The sequence below is a fragment of the Peromyscus leucopus genome, chromosome 15 (assembly GCF_004664715.2).
Source record: "Peromyscus leucopus breed LL Stock chromosome 15, UCI_PerLeu_2.1, whole genome shotgun sequence".
NCBI classification, from domain to species: Eukaryota; Metazoa; Chordata; class Mammalia; order Rodentia; family Cricetidae; genus Peromyscus; species Peromyscus leucopus.
Genome location: NC_051076.1, coordinates 3,287,651 through 3,314,571, shown reverse-complemented (window position 1 = coordinate 3,314,571; position 26,921 = coordinate 3,287,651). Strand labels below are relative to the sequence as shown.

The 26,921-nt window shown below is 37.6% G+C and overlaps 1 protein-coding gene across 5 annotated transcripts in view; it reads right to left on the bottom strand.

Moving 5' to 3' along the window:
* The window catches only part of Cr1l (complement C3b/C4b receptor 1 like), a 66,383-nt gene that overhangs the window by 37,788 nt on the left and 1,674 nt on the right, over positions 1-26,921 (bottom strand). For all 5 annotated transcript variants that reach the window (XM_037211106.1, XM_037211107.1, XM_037211105.1 and 2 more), the window contains exons 2-5: positions 18,387-18,566; positions 17,658-17,757; positions 5,539-5,624; positions 558-953 (exon numbers count right to left, since the gene is read on the bottom strand). In XM_037211106.1, the coding sequence (XP_037067001.1) occupies positions 558-953; positions 5,539-5,624; positions 17,658-17,757; positions 18,387-18,566 (762 nt within the window). The remainder of the gene's footprint in view (positions 1-557; positions 954-5,538; positions 5,625-17,657; positions 17,758-18,386; positions 18,567-26,921) is intronic.

Below are 26,921 nucleotides of genomic sequence, written 5' to 3'. Positions count from 1 at the left end.
CCTGTCCTTCTAACATTTTATATCCCATTATCAATAGGAAAGCCTTCTTTCTTTTAGAATCTGCCAGATGGGCAACCTTGGATTCTAATCTTTGCTCTGCAAGTTACTATGTATATTGTCTTAGAACATTAACCCCTAAGCCTCAATATGGAAGGAATGGTAACTACCCCATAGCTTCATTTTAGGAGTTAAATATGCATCCATTTAATATGATTAGCCATGGACCACACATTACATATTAGTAAGTATTATACATGTGAATAACTGATACGGGCTGGAGATGGCAATACATGTAAAGAACTTCTGTGTATGAGAACGCCCAGGATGTATCACATTCCTTGTTCATATTCAGCTCCTCCTCAGTTTGAACGGATGTGCTTGAAAGTGTGCACAAACACTCACACAAACACATGTCCCTTCTTGATTTCATATTCCCTCCCAAGAAAATTTATTTATCCACCCTGTTCATCTTATGCCCTCTTCCAGAACCAACCCTTAACTCTGGTCCTCCAACACCCCATGGCATTGCAGGCTCCCCAAGCCCTGGTCAGACTTACCCTTGAAGCAGGTTGGTAACTCTGGCTCCCATTTGTTTAGGTCATGACACTGCACACTACTGGCTCCTTCCATGCTAAAGCCAGGCTGACATTTAAACTCCACAATATCCCTTAAGGAAAACAAGCTTTTGTTTTCTGACACTATGAATGCATTTTCAACATGAGGAGGTGTACATTTATTGAGTTCAATGCACTGAGGAGGAGGGCCACTCCAGACTCCAACTTTCTCTTCATTGCTGGTACAGTGTAAGGATGCCTCACCCACCAGGTTAAAGAGCTTCTTCCCTCTCGCATCAGATCTGCAGTGATAGGTAACCACCGTTCCATAATGATAATCTTCTCTGGTAGTACGTAAACCTCCATTGGCAATGGAGGGGGGTTCCTCACAAGAAATTACTGGGTGAAGAAAGCAGATTAAATTTTATTTAAATAATGATAGGGCAAATCTAATGAATCACTGAATTGAAATATTTATACTCATTATAAATGAATACAAATGTTCATTAAAAGCATTTTATTTATTGACTTGTAGATGAGTTTTAAAATATTGCTATTCAGGTGCACACAGTAACATTTGCTCTGTCTTTCCTACCTATTTCTTATAAACACATGCAGTTACAAGTACAATCGACTTTTTCATTTGAAATAGCTCTTTGATTATATTACAGAGTTTATATCAGTTTCCAGATTTTTCTTCTTGCCTATTAATTTGCAAATTTGTTGTTAACTGAAAGGAAGATTAAAAAAAAACATTCACTAAGAAAGAATAAGTGGTGAATGAAACACAAATGGATAGTACGAAACATATTTTGAATTCCTGCAAGTATGTAAGAAAATTGGTGAAACTGTAGATTACTATATACTAAGCATTTGAAAATGTAATGGATAAGTGAAAATACAGACCATTAATATTCATTCAAAAATATGTAAGATGCTGAATTTGACCAAGAACTTTTAAGAATATAAAAAAAAAATCACAAATAAGTTCTTTCAAATTTTCACGTAATACACACTTCCAAATATAATTTCAAGTACTTTGAGACATGTAAAAGACAAAACTCTCAAGTTTATTATGAGATGGGTTTTTATGACATAATTCACTAAAAAACCTAAATATACTTAAAATGAAGAAAGTGTTTGGCACTGGGCTGCTGTTCCATGGAGAAGGGGGAGCCGAACCAATAGTAGGGAACCAAGAGTCTACTGAACTTGTGATGGGCTTACCAAATCAAGGGACAAAAACTGGAGTCCAGAGATTCCTAAACAAGGAAGTCCTGGTAATATCTTGTAAAGAACCATACTCTTAGAATCAGGGTTGACTGATAGCTGCTATTTCCAAGGCTGGAACTCTTCAAGTACTGTAGATGGCCAAGAAATATTAAAATCATGATACTGAATCAAAATAGTGCCATTTGGGCAGTGTCCTAGAGCCTTGCAGAAAAAAGAAATGTGTTCTCTGAAGAGTGTGGGTTATTGCTGTGTTTTAAATATGGGTAAATTTTTCTCAGAAACCAAGCACTAAAGGCTTGGTATCCCGGGTGGCATGAATGCAGTGGAACTTTTAAGAAGCTGGCCTCCTGGGAAATGCTTAGGTCACTGAGGATGTGAACTTGAGAAAATGTGGGACCCTGACTCTTCCTCCCTCTGCTTTGGCTCATCACTTCCACATGCCCCTGCCCTGAGGTTTTGCCTCAGTAGAGGCCCAGAGCAATAGAACTACAAAATTAGGGAATAGACCCTTCAAAATTGTCAGCTGAAATACATACTTTATCATACAAGGCAGTTGTTGCAATTATTTCATTACAGTGATAAGCAACTGACTTCATTAATTTTGTGTTTGTCTCCTTTATATTGAGTCACTTGCAAGCATGTTAACCATTCAAAGAGAGTCTCTCTAACCTTGCTCATCCCTCGGAACTTCAATCACGGTTTCTCTGTAATTCAGTCTGCTTTGTTGTTATAGCAGGGCTCTAGCAGACCTAATAGTCTAGTTTTGGCCACTGGTCCCCCGGAAGCCATTTAAAGAGATGGCAAAAAGCAGAGAAGGGAGAGTTATTCAAAGAGAACACACAGGAAAAAGGAGGAGAAAAGGATGCTCACTGACCCCAAAGCCTGTCTTCTGGGTATTGACAGGAGCATATAGAGGAAGAATTGGGACAAAGGACAAGAGTTACTTATGATTAAGCAGTACTACCTGCTCTAGGTATAGTCTCCTTTCATTGATCAGTGTCTCAGCTCTGGTCCTACAAGGTGGTCTGAAGAAGACCTTACTGCTGGAGAGAACAAGGTGGTTCTCTGGAGATTACTTCTGTACCAAGTATCGTCTCCCTCTCTTGGCTAATTATATATCAGGGTAAGTAAGGGGTTGGGGTGGAAGAAGGCTGTTCCTCATGATTTTGCAGATTCAGACACTAATTAACAATTCATCTCGGGCTACCTTTAGTACTCTAAATAGCCACTCCTTGTCTACTTCTGTGTCAGACCTAATATTCTGTGACTAACAGGAAAAGACATATTTTGGATATATTAACATAACCCTGGATTCTACTAATCAGAAGTCTAGGAATACCATCAGGCAGCATCTGAGGTCTAGCAGGTTTCTCAGCTTTACTTCAGCCCACCTACTTAATGTTTCCATCAATGTATTTTAAAAGCACCTTGATTATTTTCTTTTGTTTTGTTAATCTAGAAACTTTGTGAGGAGAAATTCCTGAAAAGAAGCTGTGTGTGCAGAGACTGGTTGGGGCTGATTAAAACTTCAATACTAGAGAGATCAGGATGTTGTAGGTCCAGAGGCTAATTACCTATCTTGGGCTAGTTCTAGCCTTCCAGAACAGCCATTCCTTCCCTACCTATGTGTCTTAATTAACATTCTGTTACTAACAGAAACCTTTTGGGATCTATTAACAGAGATCCTAGCCTGGCTCTGCCTCCTGAGTGCTGGGATTAAAGGCGTGTGCCACCACTGCCCAGCAGGGTATATGTTAATTTACAATATTCAATGATTACAGTATTCAATGATTACAGGAACAAGACAAAAATATTTGTATTTTCTGTATGCTCTGAGGGTACATGAAACACATGAAGTAAAACAGAGGCCAGTCAGTGTGAGGAGAAGGCCCCAGAGTGACCTAAGGGACAAATCTCTATTGGAATCCCAGTGTTGGTCAGGCAAGTTTCCATTAACTAGTGTGTATGGTGATATTTTATTTGTATTCAAATGTTATTTGTATGTTAATAACTAAAGTTGCCCATGTGTCAGAGCTATTAGCAAGCCATAGGAAAGCAGGGCAGTGGTGGGGTACGTTTGTTATCCCAGCACTTGGTTAGAAGAGCTAGGTAAGTTTCTGTGTTTAGGGATACAGCCAGTATTGGATACACATGCCTTTAATCTCAATACCAATCATAGAAAACCTGGAGGTCTATACAGACAGGCCGTGACGAGGCGGTCATGTGGTTGGGTTTACAACCAATGAGAAGGCAAAACAGAAACACGATAAAAAGACAGACACACAAGAAGTGGTTCTGGTTCGGAGAGGTAGGACCACCGCAGGAGGAAGGGTAAGGTTTTAGCTCTTAGCTCTGACCTCTTGGCTTTCTTCTTTGCATTGGTTCTGTGTTTCTTATTTAATAAGACCGTTGGTTACATCTACAAGTGTGCTCAGTCAAAGTAGGCACGAATTCTAAGAGGATATGCATGTGAGTGAAACTACTGTAAGATGTGGGAGTTAGGAGCCATTCAGTATCTTTTATCTAGCTGTTCCATAGAAAAGTGGTCACCAAGGGGTGGTTGTATGAGTCAGATATCTGGAACAAGCACAACAAAGAAGCTGGGGGAAAGCAGAACAAGAATTTCCTTCAAGGATGACTAATTTCTATTCCTTATATGAGAAAGCTATCAAGTAGTTCCATTTATCCATAGGAGACACAGTCCAAAACCATCACAGAAGTCTGAAATTTCGGCTAGTACCAGGCCCTATGATATTACTTAATTTATGTTATTACTCTCTCTAGTGCTCCCCCTAGCCATGGTCCTCTTACGATTTTCATGCTTTCTGCACTTTCTTCAGGTTATATATTCACATCTGAGTTTAATTCATTCATGGGGAATATGGTTTCATTTTCAGGAAGACAGATGGAACTGGGCATCATCTTGTTAAAGGAAATAAGCCAGGCTCAAGAAGGCAAATATCACAAAAAAAAGAAAGAAAGAAAGAAAGAGAGAGAGAGAGAGAAAGAAAGAAACAAAGAAAGAAAGAAAAAAAAAAGAAAAAAAAAAAAAGAAAAAAGAAAGAAAGAAAGAAAGAAAGAAAGAAAGAAAGAAAGAAAAGAAAAGGAACACCCAGGACAAAGGAGAACTCAAAGGAAGTTGCAGTTGTCTTCTATCTTAGGGTTCCTATTACTGTGATGAAAAATCATGACCAAAAGCAACTTGGGGAGGAGAGTTTATTTGGCTTACATATCCAGAAACATAGTCTAGTGAGAGAAACCAAGGCAGTAACTCAGTTTGGGAAGGAACCAGAAGGCAGGAGCTGATGCAGAGGCCATGGAGGGGTGCTGGTTATATTCCTCATGGCTTCCTCAGCTGGCTTTTTTACAGAACCCAGGACCATCAGCCCAGGCCTGACACTTCCCACAATGGGCTAAGCCCACCCACATAATTAAGAAAATGCCATACAGGCTTACCTATAGCCAGATCTGATAGAAGCATTTTCTCAATTGAAAGTCCTTTATTCTCAAATGACTCTGACTCATGTCAAGTTGACACCAGCCAGAACATCTTCATTTACTTGAAGAACAGATTATATGAAAGCGATTTTAATAAAGATTTAAAAAATCCCTTATAGGGCTTTATGTTTACAGCTTCCTAAAAGGCATGAGGCCCTGGGTTCAATCTCAGCCCTCCAAAAATATACATATAATTCCAGAGAAAATATGAAGTACATGAGTCAAGGTAACAGAAATAAAAATTTCAACTTACTCTGACAAGTAGGTGTCTCTTTATCCCAAGCAACATTTTGATCTGAGATATCACATACAGCAGAGGAGGAACCAATGAGGCGGTATCTACACACAGGATAAAGAATGTTAATTAATCCATAAGTAATTGCCTACTTAAATTGCTGCTTCCCAGAGATTACTACCTTGGAAGCTTTAGGACATTTTTTTTTTCTTGTCAAAGACCATGAGTTCTCAAATCTTACATTCCTCTTTGGACTTTTTGATTTTCATCTTCATGCTTCGCAACTAAATGAGATTTTTCTTTTCATTATCTTATCATACAATCTGTACTTTGTTTATACAAATGTATAGTTATTTCCTATAAGTCTTATTTTAAAAATATTACAAGCTTCCTGAGGGCAAAGTAAATGTCATGTGTATGTGTGTATTATACTAATATGAATGAATTAAGTTATACTGTGAAAGCATTAATGTGAATGCCTAGATAAGGGCAAGATTCATTAACCTAGAATCAAGGGACTCCAATCTGACCAAAGTTGATCCAAATTTTCCTACTTGATTAAAGTCAGCAATACTCAATTAACATGCTACAAACTGTCTAGTATGTCATAAAATTAAAACAATTCATGACAATTATTTCACAGTAACTTAACTCTTATACCTACTTTGTTTTATACATAAACATGTCATTTTGGGAAGTACAACTGTAAAGGGCTGTGTTTTATGTTTACATTTAAATTCCATTTGCTCATTTTCCTATGGGAAAGAGACCTTTTCTGGTCCCCCCCCCCACATACCTTCTTCTTCTTCTTTTTTCTTTTTTCTTTTTTGTGCTTTTGGTTTTTCAAGACAAGGTTTTTCTATGTTTTTTTTTCTTTTTTTTTTTCTGGCTTTCCTGGAACTCATTCTGTAGTCCAGGCTGGCCTTGACATCCAAATGCTGGGACAAAAGTCATGTGCCACCACCAACCAGTGGGAAAGAGACTTTGACACAATTTTACAGGTAGGCTTATGTATTTTCTACCACAGCAAGAACTAAAATAGACACAAGATCTCTTGTTCTCTCTATTTACTGTGACATTCCCTTTGTGTCTTCCCATTCCTGATTTTTCTTGCACATTCTTATTGCTGGTAATCATTTCTATAATTACATAATTTTTAAAAAATTATATAAAGATTCATATAGAATGTAACCATATACAATTAGCTTTCTATTCAGCACAATCCTGGAGATTTATCAAGCAGTCCTTTTTGTTATAGAGTCCATCACATGGATGCACCATCATTCATCTAACCATTTACCTATTGTTGGACATTTGAGGATGTCCAAAATCAGGGAGATCCATAGAGAAGTAGGTAGTTGTACAGAGACAGGACAGGGCACATTTTCATTTAAGAATGGTGAAAATGCCTTTGTGCTCCTAATCTTATAGAAAAGACTGCCTTTCTCCACTGAATACAATGTTAGTTGTAGGCTTGTCATATGTGGAAAATATATGACATGAAACTATAATCCTTCTATGACTAATTTTTAGAGAACTTTTCTAGTGATGGAAAATTTGAATTGTTTTTCAAAAGTCTTTTCTTCTTCTAGCAATGACTATGCTTTTACACCTCATTCTGTCAGTGTGATATATCACATTTTGTTTGTACACTGTCAAGTGAAGCTTGCATTTCAGGGATAAATTCCACTTAATCATGATGTATGACAGTGTGTATGTTGTATGAGCATACATGGGGTCTGTGTGATAATGTGCTCATATGTGTGTACAAGAGGAGCTCAGGGCAGGATACCAGGCATCTTCCTCTATCACTCTCAGTCCATTGTCTTGAGAGAAAAATCTCTCACTGAGCTGAAAACTCACTCGTTTGGCTAGGCTGGCTGGCCAGCAAGCCCTTAGGATCTGTCTTTCTCTCATTCTCCTAGTGCTGGGATTATAGGCATCCATTTTACATGGATGTTGGAGATTCATCCCACTCACCCCAGTGTATGCACTTGTGAATTCTGTCTGATAGTAATTTGTAAAGAATGAATGTTTATAACATGTTTATTAAGGATACTGGCCAGCAATTTTCTTCTGTTGTCAAGGCTGGTTTGGTATTAGCATAATATTGGCCTTATAACACAAATTAGAATCCAGCGGTGAAGCCCACAGGTCCTAAGGTTTCCTTTGTTGGAAGGTTGTGGTAAGTAATTGGAATTTATCTAAGTATTTATCTCTTGCCTCTTCAGCTACATTCAACTATATAGCTTTGCTCTCAAACATGTATCTGTAATGCCAACTCAGATCATCACAGCCTCTTCAGCTTCTTTCTCACAGATTCAGGATTCATTATCAATGCAAAGACTGTGCCATCTGGTTTCCTAGCTTTGGTTTCTCTGAAACTCCTCTCTAACTCTTTGTGGTCTCTCTCTCTCTCTCTCTCTCTCTCTCTCTCTCTCTCTCTCACACACACACACACACACACACACACACACACACACACACACATTGGTTGTTTGAAAAAGAATGGACCCAAAGTTTCATATATTTGAATGCTTAGCCATCAGGGACTGGCAGGACTTGAGAAGGATTAAAAGGATTAGGAGATGTGGTCTAATTGGAGGAAACATGTTACTCGGGGTGGGCTTTGAGGTTTCAAAAGCCCCCACACCAGGCCCAGCCTATCTGTCTGTCTGTCTATCTGTCTGTCTAGCGATCAGGATGCAGCTCCCACTTACTGCTCCAAGCCATGCTCCCCACCATGATGATAAAGGACTAACCTCTGAAACTGTAAGGAAGCCATAAGCAGTACTCTTCCATAGCCTCTGAATCAGCTCCTACCTTCAGGTTACTGCCTCTTCTGAGTTCCTGTCCTGACTTCCTTCAACATGAACAGTGATTTGGAAGCATAAATCAAATAAACCCTTTCCTCCCCAAGTTGGTTTGGTCAGGGTATTTCATCACAGCAATAGTATCCCTAACACATACACAGAGAGTGGTGTGTGTGTAATGCATAACCTGAAAGTTAATATTAGTAATTAAGAATGTTTTAACAAAAAACTTTGTATTTGCCTCAGCCAGAGTCACCAAAAAAAGAAGTACTATCTGGTAATGGTAAGCTATTGCCATTGAAACCATGATAAATACCTAGTGAATTCATTGTTACTCAATAAGTTCTGATATTATGAAGAGACAGAAATGAATTAATCTTTTTCTAACACAGTATATTCATGGCAGTGGCCTAATTTTTTACATGTTTTATAAAATGTTCTATGTACACTTGAGAAGAATAAAGCTTCTGTTATTTGATGGGCTGTTTCATTTATAACTGCTCCTTTTTTATTGAGTTTGATGAATGATCTGTAGTGGGTAGCTGTTCCAGCTTTGATCTGGAAGGACCACCCCCACTGAGGCTTCTATAACTGTCACGCCTACAAGGCGGAGTCGAGAGAGGACCCTTGAAGACCGGGGATCAGAATGGGCTGGCTCTCTTGGTTCCTGGACCCTGGATGCTGGAGATAGACCGAGCAGTTTTCCAGAGAACACTGCAGGACTGTGCTACACCTTTCCCAGACCCTGTAACCTATCTCTTCACTTGTAAGTTACCCCACAAAATAAACCTCCCTTTTAACTACATGGAGTTGCCTTAATATTTTAACCAATAATGATCTATCTATTGTTGAAAGTGGAGTATTGAAGTCCCGTACTAATATGGTATTGCTTTCAATTTCATCCTTCATTTCTGTTAATATTTGCTTTACAAATTTATGTGCTCTGATGTGAATATGCATTTTTAATTGTTCCATCCTTTTACTCAATTAACCATTTACCATTCTATGCCTAGAGTGCATCTAGTTCCTCTGAGCTTAACATGACCATCACCAACAATTAATTGTTGTAATCTATAGGAGAACTTGGCCTGCAGAAATAAACAGAAAATATAGCTCACAGCTAGGTCAGCATGCATTTATGGAAGGAAAAGGAAGGGTCACAAGACCCTCACTTGAAATTACTGGTGCCATTCCCTCCTGCCCCAACTACATACAGTCATGAGGGTTACTAGGATTTAGAGGAGACAGAATATGGACTGGAAGGTGGAATACTTCAATAGTGTAGCTTTTCCTGAGTTATCCATGCCAAGGGTGGGACTTTTTGGCGATGAAGTTGCCTTTGTGACAATCATTCTCCTGCAAGTAATACTGATAAATACATTGATTCATCAAGCTGTACTTGAGAATCTTTTCTTTGATCTATCATTGCCCTCTTTACCTGTGTGAATAGCTAGCTGTTTCTTTACTTTATCCAAGAAAAAGTTATACATCCATGATATTGCCTATTGTGATAGTTTTCCACTTAGTTTCTCCAATAATTAATGATCACCCAGATTTATTCCACTTGACATTTTCATGGAGTATCATTTCCCTTCATTTGCTTTCATATTATGTGTCTTTAAAGCTATATCTTAAGTTTTTGTAGGAAGTTGCTTATTGTTGTATTTATTCAGCCACTGGGATTTTTTTTAATAGAGCATATAACTAATTTTCTTTTCAAGCAAATTATTTATAGATAAGGAATGGTACATATTAATTTTGTTTTCTGATTGATTTCCAGTCTGTTTCCATTGTTTTTCACTTGTTTTTTTCCTTTGTAATTTGATGATCCACTGGTAGTGGTTATGTTTGATAACTTTATCTTTGTATATTTACTACAAGTAATCGTTGTGATTAGTTCAAAGCTGACAAAAAGACCTTATAGTAATAATAATGTTGAAGCTGATGGCATCTTAACTAAGGTGGTATGAAGGAAGAAGGGGGAATAATGAAAGAGGAGGGGTTAAGTAGGGTGGAGAATGAGAAGGTAAAGACTGTAGAGAGGGATAATTATCCTAGTCTGTCTCCACTGCTGTGATCAAAAGCAACTAAGGTGAAAGAAAGTGTTTAATTGGCTTACACTTCCATGTCACAGCCCAGCATTGAGAGAAGCCAGGGTAGGAACCCAACCAGGACCTGCAGTCAGGAAAGCAGAGACCACAGAGGAGTGCTGTTTACTGGCTCACTCTCTTGCTCATACTCAGTCAACTTTCCTATAAAACTAAGGACTGCCTGCCCAGGGATGGCACCATCCATAGTGGGCTGGACTCTCCACATCAACCATCAATCAAGACAATGCCCCACACACATGTCCACAGGTCAATCTAATGGAGGCAATTCCTCAACTGAGATTCCTTCTTCCCAGATGTCTCTAGTTTGTGTCAGGCTGACCAAAACTAACCAACAAAATAACACTAAAGAACTTTGAAAAAGTCATATAGAAACCTACTACTATAGAAGATTCTTAAAATACATACACATATAAAAGAAGCTTAAATGGCATTACCATATTACCTGGGGACAATGCTTCTTACAGATACCACAGTATATTAAATAAAAAGCCCACAGTGTCAGGTATAGGCTGCCTCTTCTTGAGTTGTTAATCAGTGGAGTCCCATAGATGCCCCCTCAAACATAACAGGCTATTACCATTGCTCTTGGTGACTTTTCAGGACTTGTTGGTAAGACCCTATTGCTGAAGGAACCACACACTTGAGTCATAGAATATGAAGGAATCAAGGCAGTACTAACCTGGAAGCTTCATCCCTATTGGCTGGCTTTCATGGTACTTGAATGTTCTAGGTACCCTACTATGTGTGAAAAGTCATCAACTGTCTTACCCAACTATAAACTCTGCAAGTGACAATAATCACTCGCATGGCAAGATATGCCTGGTCATGCAATACTGACACAAATATTAAAAATAATATCACTGATTGGATCTAAGGCCTGCTACACAAATAGGAATTCATACCTGGTACTGTTAACTGCACCAAAAATCAGAGGTTGGCTAGTTCATGCCCTAGAGGAGACTCCAATAATATTCTTTTGCCAAAGAAATATAGCAATAAACTGCATTGTAAGGTCTTATCTTTACACCCATAGATTCCACTGGACAATGTCCAAAGAATAAGGAAGTATAGGGTGGTCAGCTTTAAAAAGGACACCTATAACATATTCTACACCCAAGGCTCAGGGATCAGCATAGAAAGAATGGAAAAAGGATTCTAAGAGCCAGAGATAGTGGTTGACTGCTAAAGCACAGCGTTTTCTGGCCATGACAGGAACACTGCACACATGAACTCACAGCAGCTGTGACTGTGTGCATAAGACCTGCCCAAGATCAAGCCTGCCAAAATCCCAGCATGGATGGCAAAGGAGCTCATGAAGTCCCAAACCTAGCTGAGGAGCTGTTGGCAACTGATGGCTGCTGTGGGAAGGAGAGTAAATTTTCTTCAGGGAGGTAGTCCATGATAAGTTACCTATGTTTCAATAGATGGTCTTATACCCGGTGAATAGGCAGCACTAAGTGGATTCAGTGAGTCACGGTACTCTAATGGGATCTATAAATTGATTTGTTGTTAGAGTCTTCAGACATATTGGCCTGTTGTCTACTTCAGAAATGTATGGGAACTTCCATTTCTTTGCAATTTTGTCAACACTTCCTACTGTCTTCCCTTTAGAAATGTTTTCATAGGCGAGACAGTATCTCAGCATGGTTATAAGTTACATTTTGAGGACCATATGGAGTAAATATCTTTTTCTTATAGTCCATTTGTGCATTTTCTTTCAAGAAATGCTTAATCCTTTGCTTGTTTTATGCTTTGTTTTGTTTTGAGACAGGGCTTCATTATGTAGAACTAGGTGGCTTGGAATTCACTATTCAAACCAGACTGGCCTTGAACCCACTATTTGTTTTTTTAATTATGTGTACATGTGGTCTTGTGTGTGTACATGCAGTTCCAGTGAAGGCCTGAGCGTGTATCACTCAGTTCAATGGAATACAGGCTGAAGAGACTCCAGGAACTGACCCAGGTCCTCCGCAAGGGCAGACTATACACTAAACAATTGAGCCATCTCTTCAGGCCCTCCTTTGCCAATTTTAAAGTTATTTGTCCTTTCCCTGGAGTTATAAGAATTCAGCTGGGCAGTGGTGGTGCACACCTTTAATTCCAGCACTCGGGAGGCAGAGGCGGGCAGATCTCTGTGAGTTCCAAGCCAGCCTGGGCTACCAAGTGAGTTCCAGGAAAGGTGCAAAGCTACACAGAGAAACCCTGTCTCGAAAAACCAAAAAAAAAGAAAAGAAAAGAAAGAGAGAGAAAGAGAGGGAGGGAGGGAAGGGAGGGAGGGAGGGAGGGAGGAAGGAAGGAAGGAAGGAAGGAAGGAAGGAAGGAAGGAAGAAAGAAAGAAAGAAAGAAAGAAAGAAAGAAAGAGAGAAAGCAAGCATGCTGTGGATATCACTCTATATAAATAAAACACTGGCCAGTGACCAGGCAGGAAGTATAGGTGGGACAAGGAGAGAGGAGAATTTAGGGAACAGGAAGAAGGAGGGGGAGACACTGCAAGCCAGCGCCAGGACAAGCAGCATGTAAAGATGCCGGTAAGCCACAAGCAACGTGGAAAGGTATAGATTTACAGAAATGGGTAATTTAAGATATAAGAACAGTTAGCAAGAAGCCTGCCATGGCCATACAGTTTATAAGTAATATAAACATCTGAGTGATTATTTTATATGTGGATTGTGGGACTGCGGGGCTTGGTGGAACCTGGAGAGAAGCCCTCCAGCAACAAATGGCGCCCAACGGCTTGAGTTCCCACCTTAAACCTGAGAATATTTAATAACCAATTATAAATAGAGCCAAAACCAGGTTCCTGCTTCATGTCTCATATGGGTAGCTACACACTGCAAAACGCGGGTTTGAACTACTGGCGGGTTCCTGGCATGTGTGTTTGATCGACAGTATGGCGGTAATGAGGCATCTGCCAGGGGCACATTATGCTGTGTGGTAGATTTAGTCTTTACTAGTATTAAAGAAAAAAAAAAGGTTTCTGGTCTACACACTGCTTTGATAAAAGCGTAGACCCACTATTTCTGAGACTTGATGGCTCACAGAACTGGTGGAAAATGCCAAGTTGGGAAGCTGAAGTGGGCGGAGCCAGCAGCCACAGCGCCGTTTCAGTCTTAGAATGCTGCAGTTTAAAGCAATAGGCTCACAATAAGACTGATTCAGATAAAATAGTTTACAATGTGTTTAAAATATAGGTAGGCTTAAAAGAGACAAAAAAAAAGATAAATTAATATAAAAAGTCCACGTAAAGATGAATATTACACAGAGAATCGGGATTGTGTTGTCTTTGGGGTTTTTAAACTACAAAAAAAAAAAAAAACATTTGATTGAAAAAGATGTTGAATTAAATCAATATGTATATTTTAAAGGTACCTTGACTTCAAAATTTGGATGTAAGGATATGTTGCTTTGGAAAAGAGGTTCTGCTTTTGTTTGCACAGAAAGCCAGAGGCTATGGATTTGTTCCAGATTAAGATATATCAGGTTTCACCAGCCAAGACCCCCTGAAAGGTCTCCGATGACACCATGGCCCAGATAACCCAACATCCAGAGCGGTTTCAAGGCAACTGGCTCACACAATACAGCCTCACAGACTACCCCATAGGCCTAAAATTTTCTTTGCATTCCCATAAGATACAGCGCCCCCCTCCAGCAGGAAGTAGTAAGAGATGCTATGCCCAAATTCCCAAATATACCAAGCTGACTTTAGAGGTGGAATTGGCTCACTCCCCCTCTATACCCAGACATTTTTTTTTTAAAATGGTTAAGAGATTCTTGTGTACCAAATCAGAAGAGCCCTCTGGTGTGGGACACAGAAAAACCAATATTTTTATTTAAAACAGGTTAATTATAAATGCAATCTCTTTTTAAAAAAGAAAAGGGGATATGATATAGATATATAGGATATAGAGATGATAAGAAAAAGGGTAGATTAATGAACCTACTTTTAAAGAACAACAACTTGTTTAAAATGTTTTACATTGGTATAGATTTTAGTTTATGTTTAAAATGTTTTACTTTTCTTTTCTTTTTTTTTTTTTGGTTTTTCAAGACAGGGTTTCTTTCTGTAGCTTTGTGCCTTTCCTGGAACTCACTTGGTAGCCAAGACTGGCCTCGAACTCACGGAGATCCGCCTGCCTCTGCCTCCCGAGTGCTGGGATTAAAGGCGTGCGCCACCACCGCCCGGCTTAAAATGTTTTACATTGGTATAAATTTTAGTTTACTGATACAAACTTAAAGTTAATTTTGTTATCCTGTATATATATATATTTCTATTCTTGTTTGAGGTATTATGTTTATGTAACTCATTTAAAATTGTAATGGATAATTAAGAAATAGATTAATAATTAGTCATCTATGATAATCATATTTATAGGTATGTTAGATAAGTCTTCTAGGTATACATAGATATATTTCAGATACATAGTTAGTCTTCAAACACTTCAAAGACCTACAGAATATGGCATTTAAAATGTTTTAAAAATTTAGACGTTCTGGACAGTGAGACATGTCTGCTCCTGGTAGCACTGGATTTACTTCGGAGAGGAGGATGGGCATCAAAGACACTCCATATGGAGTTTATCTTCACCTTGGCAAAGATAGCCATTTGGGCAAAAAACTGTTCTTGCCTGGACTGCTTGATCAACTGGACATGCAAGACCCATGGAAGGATGACCACTAAACTTGCTTGCTTGACAAGATGGTCCTTCAGGTTCCTGCTTTACAGAGAAAACTGCCAGACATTCTACAGGACACTGAAAAAAATGACAGAGAGACTCTAGGCCTGTGAGCTAAAGACAGATGCCCCAACTTTACAAAGGAACATTAGATGACAGTCCAGGCTGTCAGCTGTCTCTGTCTACCCTGTAAGACTCCCGAAAGTTGCTTACATCCTTCTCCCATTTCTCAGGTAATATTATATCCTTCTGAGGTCTTTGATGTGGTTGAAGACTAGATAGGTGCAATTTCCTCAGTTATGATAAAAGATAAGTTAGATATAAAACCTTAAACTCACAAATATAAAATAGATAGGACATCTTCTTTAATATTGTAACTGTAATTCTTGCTCGATAATTGTTTTGTTATATGTAATTTTACTATGTTAAAGTTAAAACCTTCCTTTTTAAAAAAAGAAGAAAAGGGGAAGTGCTGTGGATATCGCTCTATATAAATAAAATACTGGCCAGTGACTAGGCAGGAAGTATAGGCGGGACAAAGAAAGAGGAGAATTGAGGGAACAGGAAGAACGAGGGGGAGACACTGCAAGCCACTGCCAGGACAAGCAGCATGTAAAGACGCCGGTAAGCCACAAGCGATGTGGCAAGGTATAGATTTATAGAAATGGGTTAATTTAAGATATAAGAACAGTTAGCAAGAAGCCTGCCATGGCCATACAGTTTATAAGTAATATAAGTGTCTGAGTGATTATTTTATATGTGGATTGTGGGACTGTGGGGCTTGGTGGAACCTGGAGAGAAGCCCTCCAGCAACAAAAGAACTCATATATTATGTAAAAATCTTTATAAATTCTATGCTTTAGAAATATTTTTTTCTATATGTGTTGTCTCAAAAGTGTTCTTTGAAAAGCATATGTTTTAAAATTTTTGAATCCCTAAATATCATTTTTATTTGACTCTTATTAAGAACAGAGATTTAGAACAAAGATTTCTCACAGATAAATCTTTATAAATTCTATGCTTCAGAAATATTTTTTTCTATTTGTGTTATCTCAAAAATGTTCTTTGAAAAGCATATGTTTTAAAATTTTTGAATTCCTAAATATCATTTTTATTTGACACTTATTAAGAACACAGATTTAACATTCAGAATAAGGTTAAGGCAAAACTCTTACTCTGTGTTGAATAATGAGGAGTGCTAACATCAGCAACACCATACCTGGTAGGACTTCATGCCAGACATGTTCAAAGAGTGATTTCTGTGGTGAAATTGTGTTCCCTAAGTGATATTCTGATCCTGTAAACTCATATTCCTGTCAATTTGACAGTATTTGCAAACAGGACCTTTGCAAATATAATCAAGTTAAATTTAGGGTCTTTAGAATGGATCTTAATCCAAATAACTGGCATCACTATAAAAAAGAGAGAACATTGAATATAAATACACACAGAACAACAAATAAACACAGACACAGAGAATAAGCAGTGATATAGATAGACAGAAATTAAAGTTGTGCTCTACAAACCTAGGAAGGCCTAGAGCTTCCAGAAGCTGAAAGAGGTAAGGAAGTTCCCTCCTCTAAAGACATCAGAGGGAGCAGCATCCTGCCAACACCTTATTTTGGACTTCCAGACTCAGAACGAACTCCAACAATTTCTCTCATTTAAAAACACACTGGTAGTCATCTAGCAACCTTAGCAAACTAATAAAAGCTGTGAATTTAAGACCTGTTCTTACTCAGAGCTCTCTAGGCTTCTCTTCTAGCAACATTTATGCTGGATTTCAGAAGTCTGTGTGCTAAGACTGTACCATCTCACCCAGTGGGTGCCTCACTTTCTATTTATGTTGCCATAGTTAGGAACATCCCCAGAAGGCTCCTAGATAAAAGGCTTAGTCTTCCAGGCTAAAATCTTATTGGGATGTGGTGGAATCTTTAAGAGGTGGGCCTTAAGGGCAAAGTTAGCTCACCAGCTGTATGCCTTTGGAGAAGATATTGAGATCTTATCCTCTTTTTCCTTTCTTTTCTTCATGTCAACCATGAGGTGAATGGTTTACCATATTTTCCATGTTCCTGCTGTAATGGACCATGCCACCATAGACCAACGCAAGAGAGTCAAGTGAACATGAACTGAGACTTCTTTAACTATGAAGTAAAACATACCTTTCTTCCTTTTAATTAGCTCAATTATTTTGTTATAATAATGGAAAGCTGCTAACATGTGTTGTCTTGATTATTCATCAGGGATAACATATCTTTTCCACCTAGTCATGTAATATTTTTGTACATTTCAATCAAGAATTAAGCACTTACACTTAAGCCTTGTAAGGCTAGGCAACATTCTGATGGTGTGGACTCATTGTAGAGCACTTACCTAGCATGTTTAAAGACTTGAGTACAACCTCTAGCACAAAACAAATCAAAACACAACCAAAAACCAAATTAGGAAGTAACAGATTAGATGTCTTTCCTGAGACCTGCTGAGAAGGTAGTACTACTGTTCCAGAAGTCTTGAATGAAGAGATGTTGTTGTCAACTCACCCTGGATTACAAGTATAATTAATACTGGATCCAAACCGAATGTCTGTGTGTACATGTACTATGCCATTCTCAGGATCTTTAGGAGTTTCACATGGTTTACCTGTGAGATAGAAACAGAATTTTGGAACCAAGTAAAGCAAACTAAACTTTCCTTAGTTTATGAGGTTCTAACCTGACTGTAACTTACTCTAAAGAGCATACATAATTGTAATATTTCACAGATTTTTTGCCACTTTGAGGAAACTTAATCAGACCCTACTTTCCAAACGAACTCCTATCCAAGTTCCTTCCTATTTTCACATGGTGACTCCCCAAAACATGTTTACTTCATTTATTCCCAAAGCATTCTTCTGAGTGTTCCAATTCACAGACCTCAGAGTCTAGGATTTTTTTATCTCTTAGTTTTAAATACACTTTTCTTTGCTTCAGAATCACTAATTACTTAGTGACACTTGTTCAAAGTTGGACACACTAAGTGAAATATCCTGAGGATATTTTCCCTCAATCATGCCCTGTGATGGTCATTATTATTAAATTTATTAACAATTGAGAAGACAGAAGCACAGAGTAAAAAGATATGACCTACAAGAATGATCCAATGTACCATACACCTTAGATAACATTATTAATGGCATGTAGCATAATTTTAAAATCCAGACAAACTGAAGCAGACCCTACTATTTGTCACAAAGTATCTACGGTTTGTCAGCTTCCTCTGCAGTTACTCACGTATACATATATCTTCAACACTTGTCCAGTCTGAGTTTTGTTGGCAGGTGATGGAGAACTGCCTCTTGAAATATCCTGGGCGGCATTTATACATCAAAGATGTTCCAATGGGAAAACTGGATTCATCAGTTTTATTTAGACGGCTGGCAAACGAAAACCATGGTGGGTCTGTGCACTGGCCTGAAGAATGAGACCATAGCAACATTACTTTTAATGGAAGAACTTCTAGTGCACCTTTTCTTTCTCTCCAATATACTTCATAGATGTGATCAAAGAAGGAAAATAATAATAGTAATAAAAGGAATGATTTCTTTAATGCTTATTTTTATAATAAGGTTTTAAAATAACTTTACTTAGCATCTATGATTAAAGTCTCTGCTTTAAGAACAATTTTCAGATTTATTCATTATTTATTCAAAAACTGAAACTGTATTTCATTTTGTGAATGTATTTTCTAATACATGTTTTTATTTCACTTCTAGATTCAGTTATCTTCCCATAAGGCTTAGCAGAATTAACTTAATTACCAGTTAGGGTCAAATAATAAGTAATCAATAATTATCTGCTGAAAAAAAAATCACCTTAATTTAACTTCAGAAATATTACATTTTTGTTATGACTTCTTTTCCTTTTCAGACTCTCAGTTAATTAACTCAAGTACAAGGGGTGGATTAAGGCATACAAAAAATTTGAGCAATGTACTTCTACCTATTTTTTAAACTGATTGCATCTTATTTTGCATATGGCCAGCTTTGGTATGTATGCTAGTTTAAAATTATTTTATATATTTCCTCATTTTGGTGGGTCTGCTTGTTCTGTCAGATGCTAAAAAGTCATGTTCAAATATTCTATTTGATTATATACTTGATTTTTTTTCATTTTGCCTACCTTTTTATACTGTATGATTAGAACATGCAAATTTAAACATATATTTCATGAGAGATTAACCTTTATCATAATAAAATATCTCTAATTTGATGTTGTGTGTGTGTGTGGGTAATGTGTCTGTATTTGGTCTGAATACAAATATTCATGATTTTGCATTGTGTGGTTGCATGGTCATATACGTGTGCGCCTGCGTGCACACACTTGGAATGAAGCCTGAGAAGACGCTGAAAATCATCCTCTATCAACTCTTCCAATTTTCTCATTGAAGCAGTGTCTTTCAGTGAAACCCAGACCTTGCCGATTTGGCTAGTCTTGCTGGCCAATTACTCTGTTGATCCCTTTTGTATACCTTCAGAGGCTGCCACACTCAACCAGCATCAACATGAGTTTCTGGGGATCTGAACATGAGTTCTCATCCTTGTACAAGTACTTTAACTGTTATCTTTCCTACCCTGTATCAATAATTTTAAATATAAACACGTATTTATTAAAAGACAATAGTATCATAATGCCATTTAACAAGCTTTACATTGGTTTGTTTTGACATGGTATTTTTCATCCTTTTATATTCACCTGCCCTGTCTTGAAATATGTGTCTTATTCCTTTTGTTTGTTGTAGCAGGAGTCTTAAAAGTTCTTATTAATAAAATCAAACCTGGGGCCAGTTATTGGGATGAATGCTGGAAGGTCAGAGAAGCAAAACAAGCCACAGCTAACCTCACCTGGCCACTTCTCAGCTGATTTGTTTTCTCAGACTGGAGGCCTCTGAGTCCTCATCCAGAATGAGTCTCAGCTGAACTGTGCTGCTCAAAACCTAAAAGCTTAACCAGCCAAATGCTTAACCAGATAAATGTTTCTAGTTTCTGGTCCTCACGCCTTATATACCTTTCTGCTTTCTACCACCACTCCCTTGGATTAAAGGCTTGCTTTCTGGGATTAAAGGCCTGCATCACCATGCCTGGCTCTTTAAAATGTGGCCTTGAACTCACAGAGATCCAGGGATTTCTACATCTGGAGTGCTAGGATTAGAGGTGTGAGTGCCATCATTTTTTAGCCTTTGTATCTAGTGGCTGTTCTGTCTCTGAACCCAGGTAAGTTTCTTAGGGTGCACAATATTTTGGGGAACAAAATACCACCACACTTTGTATTACTGTTTTACTGTTGAGTCATTATGACAGACTTTTCAAACTTAGGCTACAATGTCTTTAGAATCTCAGCAATTTTTAATGACAGTCTAAAAGAATATATAACAGTTCCGTTTATTAAATATGTTCAAATAAGATAGGTTCATATCACAATTATGCAAAGAGTTTTGAGGCCTTATGTAACTTATGTAACGTCTCAAAACCTGGAATCAAACTGAAACCACCCATTTCATTTTCTGCTCCAAATTAATTTTCATGTGGTACCCTTTCCATAGCAACTGTTAAAATCCAAGTTTACAAAACTCTGGCCTACTATGATCCATCTCTGGAGCCAGAAGCTACTCTGAACTAGTTCTTGTAGTGCATACAGTAACTGAAAGAAATCAAGAATTGTTGTTTTCATTGTAATTTTAAAATCTTCCCATGCTGGTGAATCTTTCTCAACTTGACACAAACTAGAATTACCTGAGAAAAAGGAACCTCAGTTGAGAAACTGCCTCTACAAGACTGGCCTGTGTACATGTCTGTGGGGTCATTTTCTTAATTAATGATTGACTTAGGAGGGCCCAGCTCACTGTGTGATGCCGTTCCCGGGCAGGTGAACCTGTGTTGTAGGGGAACAAGCTAATAAGTAGCATTCCTTTGTGATGTCTGCTTCCAATCCCTTGAGATCCCTGAGTTTCGGCCTTGGCATCCTTCCCTCAGTGATGAACTATAATCTGTGAACCAAATAAACCTATTTTTCTCCCATAGTGAGTTTGGTTACTGTGTTTATAACAGCAACAGAAAGCAAACAACACTTTCAAAGTATTCCTGTGAGTCTGCCATGGCTCCAATGCTCCCTTAGCCCATAATTTCAGACATTTGGTCACATGACAACTTCTTTAAATAGGAACTGACTATTAATATTTAATAAAATTAAGGTTAAATCTACCATCTTACTGTTTCTGTCTTTTGTGTTTCTGTTCTTTCATTTTGTTTTGATTAGATTACATTTGTTATTCTTACTTACTTTTATTTTACTTTTGTTTTTCTTTCAAAAATAACGTGATCTCAATATATAAACATCTACTAACAATATAATTTCCCCAACAAGAATCACAGAAATGCTGACTCCATCTACTTCCAACCTTTGTTCTATTACTATCAAACATTAAAATACAATGTATATTTTAAACCACTGCTAATCATCTCCAGTACTGATAATGTATGATGTTTGCTGAATGTCAGTTACTTGCTACTAGGCTGGATGCTAAAGGCAATCGACTCCCTCATGTGGCTGAACTGCTATCTATGGTTTGGATGTAAATGTCCATCACTGTCACTCTTGGATTGCAGTGGTTGGGGCTGTTTTGGGAGGTGGTAGAATCTTTGGGGCATGGGACCAATCTGGAAGTGTGGGACAGTAAGGGCATGACTTTCAATGATATATCCACTTTGGGGTCAGGCCAGTGCTCTCTGTTTCCTGTTCTGCTACCAAGCAAGAAGCCACCTGCTATAGTCTCCCACTGCTGCAGATGGAGGGGCTCCATTTGCCATGTCTTCACAACCAGCATGGACTGAACACTCTGAAAACATAATAAGTTTATTCTCCTTTAAAGTATTTACATTAGTTATTTTGTCCTAGTGGCTAGAAAAGTAATACACTAAGTAACTACTTCCCAAAGATACCCATGTTCTAATCCCTAGAGAATGTGAACATGGCATTTTATGATACATACATAAAAAAAAAAAGTGGCTTTGTATGTATTACTAAACCTTTTAAGATCTGCCGATTACCCTGGATTTTCTGGATAAACACTAAATGTATTTACAGTAGTCCTTTGGTAAGAGGTTTGCAAGAGATGGAAGGATATTTGAAAATGCAAAGCTGCTGGCTTTGAAGTACAGCAAATAGCCATGAGCCATGAGATGTAGGCAGCATCTGGAAGCTGGAAAGAGTAAGGAAACTCATTTTCCTCTTTGGCCTACAGAGCAACATAGCGATCCAGACTTGGGAATCCAGAATTAACTATAAGAGAACACATTTCTTTTGTTTAAGACCATAAAGTTCAGGGAATTTGTTTCAGTATCAAGATGAAACTGGAAAGACATAGTATTGAAAATAAGAGATTCAGAGAGACCAGACTTTGGGACCTAATGTCCTTCCATTCCTGCTTTGATGTCTTGGGCAAACTGCTTAGTATGTCAGAGTCTCTGCTTCATCTTCTTGAAGAAGATGACATTGTTTACTTAGTAGGCTTCCTAGGAGTATCAAAGGAAATGTATGTAAAACATTTACTAGTATCACACACACAGAGGGGTGCTGGTAAGTTGTGTTAGTCATATAAAAGAGAAAATAGTATCACTTTACAGTATGCGGCTAAAGTGGGCATATGTAATTATTTCCAAGAGTTTTTTTTCTGTCAGAATTTGTAGGAAATGAGCCTATTTTGTCAGGAAAGCCCTGGAACACCTTTGCAACTGATGATTTCAGAGATCTTCTGAATGACACATCCCACATTCAGCCTGGGATTTATTGTTTACATCTCATAAATTCTTATCATGGTTCCTAAGCATAAATCAACAGATGTAAGAATTCCTAAGGCTGATTTTTTTTTCCTATTGACAATAGTTATTAGAATGGGGACCAACTCTGGATTTCGTATTAAAGTAGAGGATTCACTTCAAAAAAGCTCATGTTCCTAATTTGTCTCCTATATTAGAATGGCTTTGGCTGTCCCCACACACTCCACTGAACGATAGGTGTTCTGTTCTGTGTTTTCACATGTGTGTTTCATCATCTTCAATTTGACTTGCTACAAGGCTCCAGCTTCCTACATCTCTGTTTCTTCCAGACATGCATTCACTCTCTATCTCTAAACACATCCTAGGTGAGATCATTTTATTTCTCTCTAGTTTTCACTCTTCCTCCACATCTCAGCTTACATACCACTTGCCTGACCTCCTGAGAATATGAAAATTAAACCACCTGTTCTTACTTTACCCATTATCCTTTTTACTATTATATCAATAATATTATTATAATTTGTGATATTTAAATATGCATGATTTTGATAGGATTTCTTTCAATAGCTATCAGAGACAATGTGTAGGTAAGAGACCAAATATCTTTTGTTCCTCTAAATAAATACCTGGCCCAGAGCTTAGCACCCAATTACAAGCAGTAGATGTATTTTGCTGCCATGAGCAAATAAATGATATACTGCAAAATAAGTACCATCAAGAGTCCAAACAGACTACGTCCCAAAAAGCCCTCATTTGCAGAGTCTTGGTTAGAGTCCATATATTTTTAAGTTTCAAAGTTAATATCACTTTGAGAACTACTATATAAGAGGAAAAACAAATAAAAAAACCTACTAAGTGAAAAAAATAATTCCCGTGAAAACCTCTGTGATAACAACAATAAAACCACTGAGTGAAAGTTTCTGTGATTTCAAATATTATGTTTTCACCTTTTCTCTAGCTGACATGTAAGATGAATGCAATGCTGATAATTGTCTCCTCCATTAATCTCAGGCAAGGGAATCAATCCCAAGTGTAGCATACAGTTAAAAAAAAAACAAACAAATAAAAAGGCAAGAGAAGCTGATCATTATAGCAAAGCTTCCAGGGAGAGGCTGGAAAGAGTTCTAAAGCAATACAGAAATTTACTGGAACTATTCTTAGAGAGATGTTTCTTTCTTTTAATTATCTACACTTATTGAAGTTGAACATACAAATACGGTATGTAATAATAACTATTAATTTGTAAAAAAGACCAAATGAAAGGGTACATATGAACCTTCAACAGAGAAAGGTCATCTCGTTTCCTTTGCCTCCTGTTACCAATCCCTCAAATTATGGCTATTTCTATGATAGGTACGTTAACAGGCACTTCATAAAGTCAAAACTTTCATCATTCAAGTTATTTTTATGCATCTATTAAGATATAATGCACAGAGTTGATGAGCATTTAAAGTACATGAATTTATTACTTGATATATATGTATGCATGATGAAACTCTCACTGAAATAAAGACAAGCATTTCCCTCATACTCCAAGTTCCTTTGTCCTTATAATCCATCTGTTTGCTTCCTCTGAGTATTTCCAACCTGCTTTTTCTAACGACAAAGACTTAACTTAGAATGTCATGTAATTATCATACAAATGTCAGTCTTTGTTTTCTCATTGGTCTAGCTTTACAAAGTGTAATTACTTTGAGATTCACCTTGGTTACATGTATTTCATGGCTGGTAAATATTCAGTTAGATAAATAATATGTCAAAATTTAACTGAAGGACATTTTAGTTGTTTCCACTTATTGCCTATAACCAATAATGCAGTGCTGAAGGAGCTGGAGAGATAGTTCAGCAGTTAAGAGCTCTTTCTGGTTTTCCAGAAGACCCAGGTTCAATTTCCAGCACCCACATGGCAGCTCACATTCTTCTGTGACTCCAGTCTCAGGAAATCCAATGTTTTCTTCTGGCCTCTATAGGCACTGAATGCACATGGTACACAGACATACATTCAGGCAAACACCAATACACTCTAATATAGGTAAAATAAAAATAAATAAAATCTAAAAACAACAAACAAAACAAAAACCACTCAGCTATAAAAACTAATGAAGATGTCTGTTGGGCACAATTTTCTATTTCTCTTAAGGAAAAACCAAGGAGTAAAACACCAAGTCACATGATAGGAATTGTTTGATAGAATGCTGAGCCACTTTCCAAGAGTAGTGTCTTACCTGCCAGTAAACAGCACATAACAAATTTAGCTACTTTACTTATTGCTAACAATTGATATGGTGAGCCTTCTTAATTTTAACGGTTCTCATGTATGTATATTGTTATCTTATTGTATTTTTTTGCCCTGAATGACATAACCTTCTTTCAAATCGTCTATTTAAGTCATTGGCTGACTCATAAGTCATCATAATTGTGAACTCATGACCACTTCCATGACTGTGCTGGAGAGGATGAGCTGTCAACCTGAGTTACACTCTGGTCTACATACTTTGCTCTTCAGTGAAGAGATTCTTTGAAGATTTTGCTTAAGCAATTTTATCAGTAAAAATAAAGAGCTCAAAATTTAAAAAAAATAAACTTTGAAATGTGGTATGCATAAACATTTAAAAGGATACCATACAAATGGAGTAAGATTTTATTTTATTTATTATTATTTTTACTATTATTTTATTACTACTGTTATCTTGTTTTTTTTTTCAAGAGGTTTCTCCGTGTAGCCCTGGCTGTCCTGGAACTCCCTCTGCAGACCAGGGAGGCTTGAACTCAGAGAGATCCGCCTATCTCAGCCTTTGAGGACTGAGATTGTGTGTGTCACCATCACCTGGCTTAGAATAAGAATTTTAAATATTTTAATAGACATAATGATTTAATATCATTAGTTAACACTGAGTGACAAGATATTATCACAGATTCTGTTAATAGGAGTGTATATAAAGCTGTATCTCAACTAGTATTCTTGATATTTTCTAGATTGTTGTTGTTGTTACTGGTTTTTATCTGACAGCATTTCTTCCTCTGAGTGCCTTTTACATACAACTTAGGTATGTGTGTATCCTTAGGCAGATAATGGGGTAGTCTATGCAGCAATCTTGTTTTCTGGAATTACTCTTACTATAATCATCTTCAGTGAGTATTTCTGATGTGTAAGACATGTTGGAAGTTGCTTTTCTGAGTGAGGTTATTTTGGCTAACATTAGATAATATAAACCATAAATTACACATCTGAGAATACAGAAACTGAGATGCATTATGAAGTATAGGAAACAGACTCTAACTCCCTTCCTTTGTCTTCTCCATGTAGCAGAATTAACAGAAATGATCCTGCAGGAGTACCTTAGGGCATGCCAGAGTCTACCAACTCCAATAGTATATTAGTAAGACTTAACTACTGTGCCATTTTACTGCCTTGAATGTGGTTTATTTCAACGAATGGCCTGTATGAGCCTGAGAAAAAGGTATATTCTACTGTTGTGAGAGGATTCCAAACTTGCCAGTTATACTGGTGTTGCTGAGTTCTGCTGTGTCCTTATTGTTTTTCTGCCTGATACATCTGTCTATTTCTGGTGGAGGGGTATTGAAGCTTCCAGCTCTAAGATGGGTTTATTTATTGCTGTTCACAAGTCTGCCCATTTTTGCTTCATACATTTTGATAATGCTCTCAGAGGCACACATGTGAATACTTGTTAACTGACTTGCTGGGTCTGATGTCCTCAGTTGTAAGTAGCAGAGACTAGAAATCCAGAACCAATTTCTCTGTAAGTATACATACCTTCGAGGTGAAGCTCTCCACCATATTTTGTTTAAATTACAAAGTGCTGTGGCCAGTTGGAGCATTCTAGTGGTATTCTCCATTTCAACTCTGTTGACTAAAGCACTCCATGGCTTGAGTCACAGTTGAAGGTTACTATGATAACCTTGGTTTCCTTTGCACACGATAATGCCTGTTTATAACTATGGCAAAACTGCCCCAACATTTCAGCCAGAAGAT